The sequence below is a fragment of the Fulmarus glacialis genome, unplaced genomic scaffold (genome assembly GCF_000690835.1).
Source record: "Fulmarus glacialis isolate BGI_N327 unplaced genomic scaffold, ASM69083v1 scaffold28709, whole genome shotgun sequence".
Taxonomy (NCBI): Eukaryota; Metazoa; Chordata; class Aves; order Procellariiformes; family Procellariidae; genus Fulmarus; species Fulmarus glacialis.
In genome coordinates, this window is record NW_009234328.1 from 1 (window position 1) to 3,010 (window position 3,010).

The 3,010-nt window shown below is 57.3% G+C and overlaps 1 protein-coding gene across 1 annotated transcript in view; it reads right to left on the reverse strand.

The window, feature by feature from the left end:
- Positions 1-8: 8 nt before the first annotated feature.
- Positions 9-3,010, reverse strand: part of ELMOD3 (ELMO/CED-12 domain containing 3) — a gene marked incomplete at both ends in the record, with an annotated part of 3,667 nt that continues 665 nt past the window's right edge. The window contains 5 exons of the mRNA XM_009585623.1: positions 9-61; positions 793-920; positions 1,034-1,110; positions 1,698-1,828; positions 2,695-2,817. Of these exons, the coding sequence (XP_009583918.1) occupies positions 9-61; positions 793-920; positions 1,034-1,110; positions 1,698-1,828; positions 2,695-2,817 (512 nt within the window). The remainder of the gene's footprint in view (positions 62-792; positions 921-1,033; positions 1,111-1,697; positions 1,829-2,694; positions 2,818-3,010) is intronic.

Genomic DNA, 3,010 nt, shown 5'->3' on the forward strand with positions numbered 1-3,010 from the left:
ACGTAGGCCTCCAGGGATCTCAGGAGCTGCTTCGGTTTCTTTTTGGTGGATAATTCCAGCTCTGGAGGGGTCAGAGGGAAAAGCATGAGGACAGAGAGCGAAGTCTGGACGCTGTTGGGGACGCAACGCGCTCCTGGGGTAAGGTTTTGATCCTTATATTATTCCTGGTGTCCCCGACGTATCCCCTTGGGAAAGGGCACGACGATGTTTTGCTTGGGATGAGAGAGCACAAAAAGCTCCTCGCCAAAAGCCCCAGCCGAGCGCAGCATCAGCCCCAGCTCCCCCGAGACCCCCCCCCGGGAGGGAAAAGCCCGGGGAGACGGGTCGAAGCGGAGCCAGACCGCGACAGCCGGGCCCCGTTTTAAGAGGCAGCCATTAGCACGGCGCATCCGAGCGGCTCTGTTGACATTAGTCTGCTCCGGAGTAAATAATCCCGCTGGTTAATTTAGCGCTCGCTGCGTGACGCAAGCGAGCCTGGGGAGCGAGAAACGTCCCCAGTTGTCACCCACCTCAAGCCAGCAGGACACGGCTGAACGTGGTGGGCGCTTCCACGAGCGCTCAAGATTTGAGATGCAAAATTGGGAGGGAAAAACCACCCCACAGGGCACTCAGATGGTTAAAGATTGTTGAAAATCTTGGTGTGAAGATTAAACGATGAACGGTCGGGGCTTTCTGGGCGTTACATCCCTTGGGGCTGGGCTCAGCAGGACACGAACGTGCTGAGAACACACCGGGTTTGTCCTCTGGGGCTCGGGTTATTTTCCTCGACTGGAAAAGGAGGGGAAAACACACCCTTTAGGAGAAAGCCGGAGTCGGCAACGGTCTTGTGTTGCCATTTCCAGACGCGGTAGAGCTGCAGAAAAGCCGCCGCGTACAGTTCGTTCAGCACGGCGATGACTTGCTGCCTGCGGTTGCATTCCCTGGAAGAGATGGAGGGATCCCGCTCAAGGGGAAGGAGCCACCGATGCCCTTCGAGGTCCCCAAAACCACCCCCCGGCCCGGCTACGGAGCCATCGGCCGCTCCGGACCTCACCTGGAGAGACGTTCCTCCCTCAGGGCCTGGATGACGATGCGGGTGATGTTCACCGACATGATGCAGAAGGGGAAATTCTGCAAGAGAAGGAGCGTTATCGCAGCCGAGCTGGAAAAAGCCGCCTCTCCCGCGGCACGCGGAGGTGACCAGCCACCTCCAGCCCTTTTACGGCGCATCCGCACGGCCCCAAACCCGTGGGATGGCGGCTGCAGGCAGCAGATCCACGTGGCAGGATAATAATACGGCGGATACAGGCTCAGATGGATGCTGTGGGTCGAGCCGAGCTTATATCCAGGCTTAAACTCAACCATATCCGAGACCAAAATGCCAAGTTTAAGGAGACGGGCTCCACTTGCTCCCATTTTTGCCCTTTTAACCTGCACAAGTTCAGCTCCAACCCAGAATCCCGGGAGCAAATCTCCAACCTCCACCAGGACGCTAAAATCTCATTCCCAGACTAAAGCCTGGAGCTCAGCTCCAGCCTCCGATCGGAGCTCCTCAGCTCTTTGGGGATCACCTTCCTCCCCTGACCAGTGCGAGGGGAAAAAAAAAGTCAAGCCCTTACTCTGAAGAGAAGGTTTTTGTGCTTCCCTTTCCCCGAGCGTTAGAAACAACCAGGTAGATACCACTGCAGGGAGCACGCGAAGAAGGCGGAAGGACGTGCCTGGGTTTCGTGCTGGGAGAGCTGGAAAATCTCTTCAGCCAGAGGCAGCGTCTGAGAGTCCATGACGAAGTACAGGATCTGCATCAAGCCCAGCATCCCCGTCCCGCGCAGGTCGGTCCCGGGATCCGCACCTGGAAGGGCCGGGACAGCCTGGTGAAGCCGAGGGACAGCACGGAGTCGCTCTCTGGTCACCTCCCCGCTTCCGCAGGCTGTTTCTACCCTGTCCCGGTGTTTCAAGAGCAGAGGAATCCCAGTGATTCCCTTCAGGAACCACATCCTGAGGGAAAGCTTTCGGGGAATTTCCCTAACCGGAGTCCAACGGGTGCCGTAGCCTCTTTCACGTGGGCATTAACAAGCCCTTGCTCTCCGACCCACGCACCCATTCTCGTATCTTCCCTAGGAATTAGCAGCTCCAAGCTCACCCCAGGGCACATTTGGCCGATAAACTAACGCTTAAAACCAGCTGTGTGCTTGACGGGACGGCGGAGCGGGAGCCGTTCCCCTCCTGTTGAAGGTTTTAGGCTTCATTAAAACCCGGCCTATTTAGCTCGTGAGTCAACCAGCCCGAAATCTCCTGCGAGGCCGCGTGTGACAGCTTTAATCACGCTGTTTTTCTTACACAGCCGAGGCTGAAAGCAACCTGCGACACAACCTTAGTGACAGAGCCCTGACCTGTGCTTCGCTAATAAACCAGCCCTCCGGAGACGGCTCATTAGCCACAGAGATCGTTTGCTAATGAAGAGCATTAATGGCCCAGGCAAAGCCAACTGCTTCTTGTTATGCCCGGGCCAGCTGGACACGGGCAACTGCGGTTGGGTTTGATGATCGTGAGGGTCTTTTCCAACCTCAATGATTCTATGAAGCTGCGTGAAGGGAGAGGGAATGAGCAGCAAATCCTTTGCGCTGCTTCTGGATCCCACCTCCGGAGGAGGGAATGGGACCGGCGCGATCTCTCTCGGCACAGGTTTGCTCCCAGAGGTCTCTCCCTCTGCCCTACCTTGAAAGCCGAGCTCTTCCCAGTGCGCCCCGTAGCGCGGGCAGCCCAACCTGGAGCGGGTCAGCTTCTTGTAAATGGTCTGCAGGATCCTCATGTGGACTCTCTCGTTGTCATCCAAACCACCTGGCAGAGAGAAAACACCCCTCAGCACCTAAAAAACGCCCCTCGGCACCCAAAAAACGCTCCTCGGCACCCCTGCCCCGCTGCCCTCGAGCATCAGCAGGTGGGGAAAGAAACCACCGCCAGCTGCAGGGTAAAGCCAGAGTCCAGCTGGAAATGAAATCCCGCAGCCGAGAATGGCTTACGGCGACAAGGA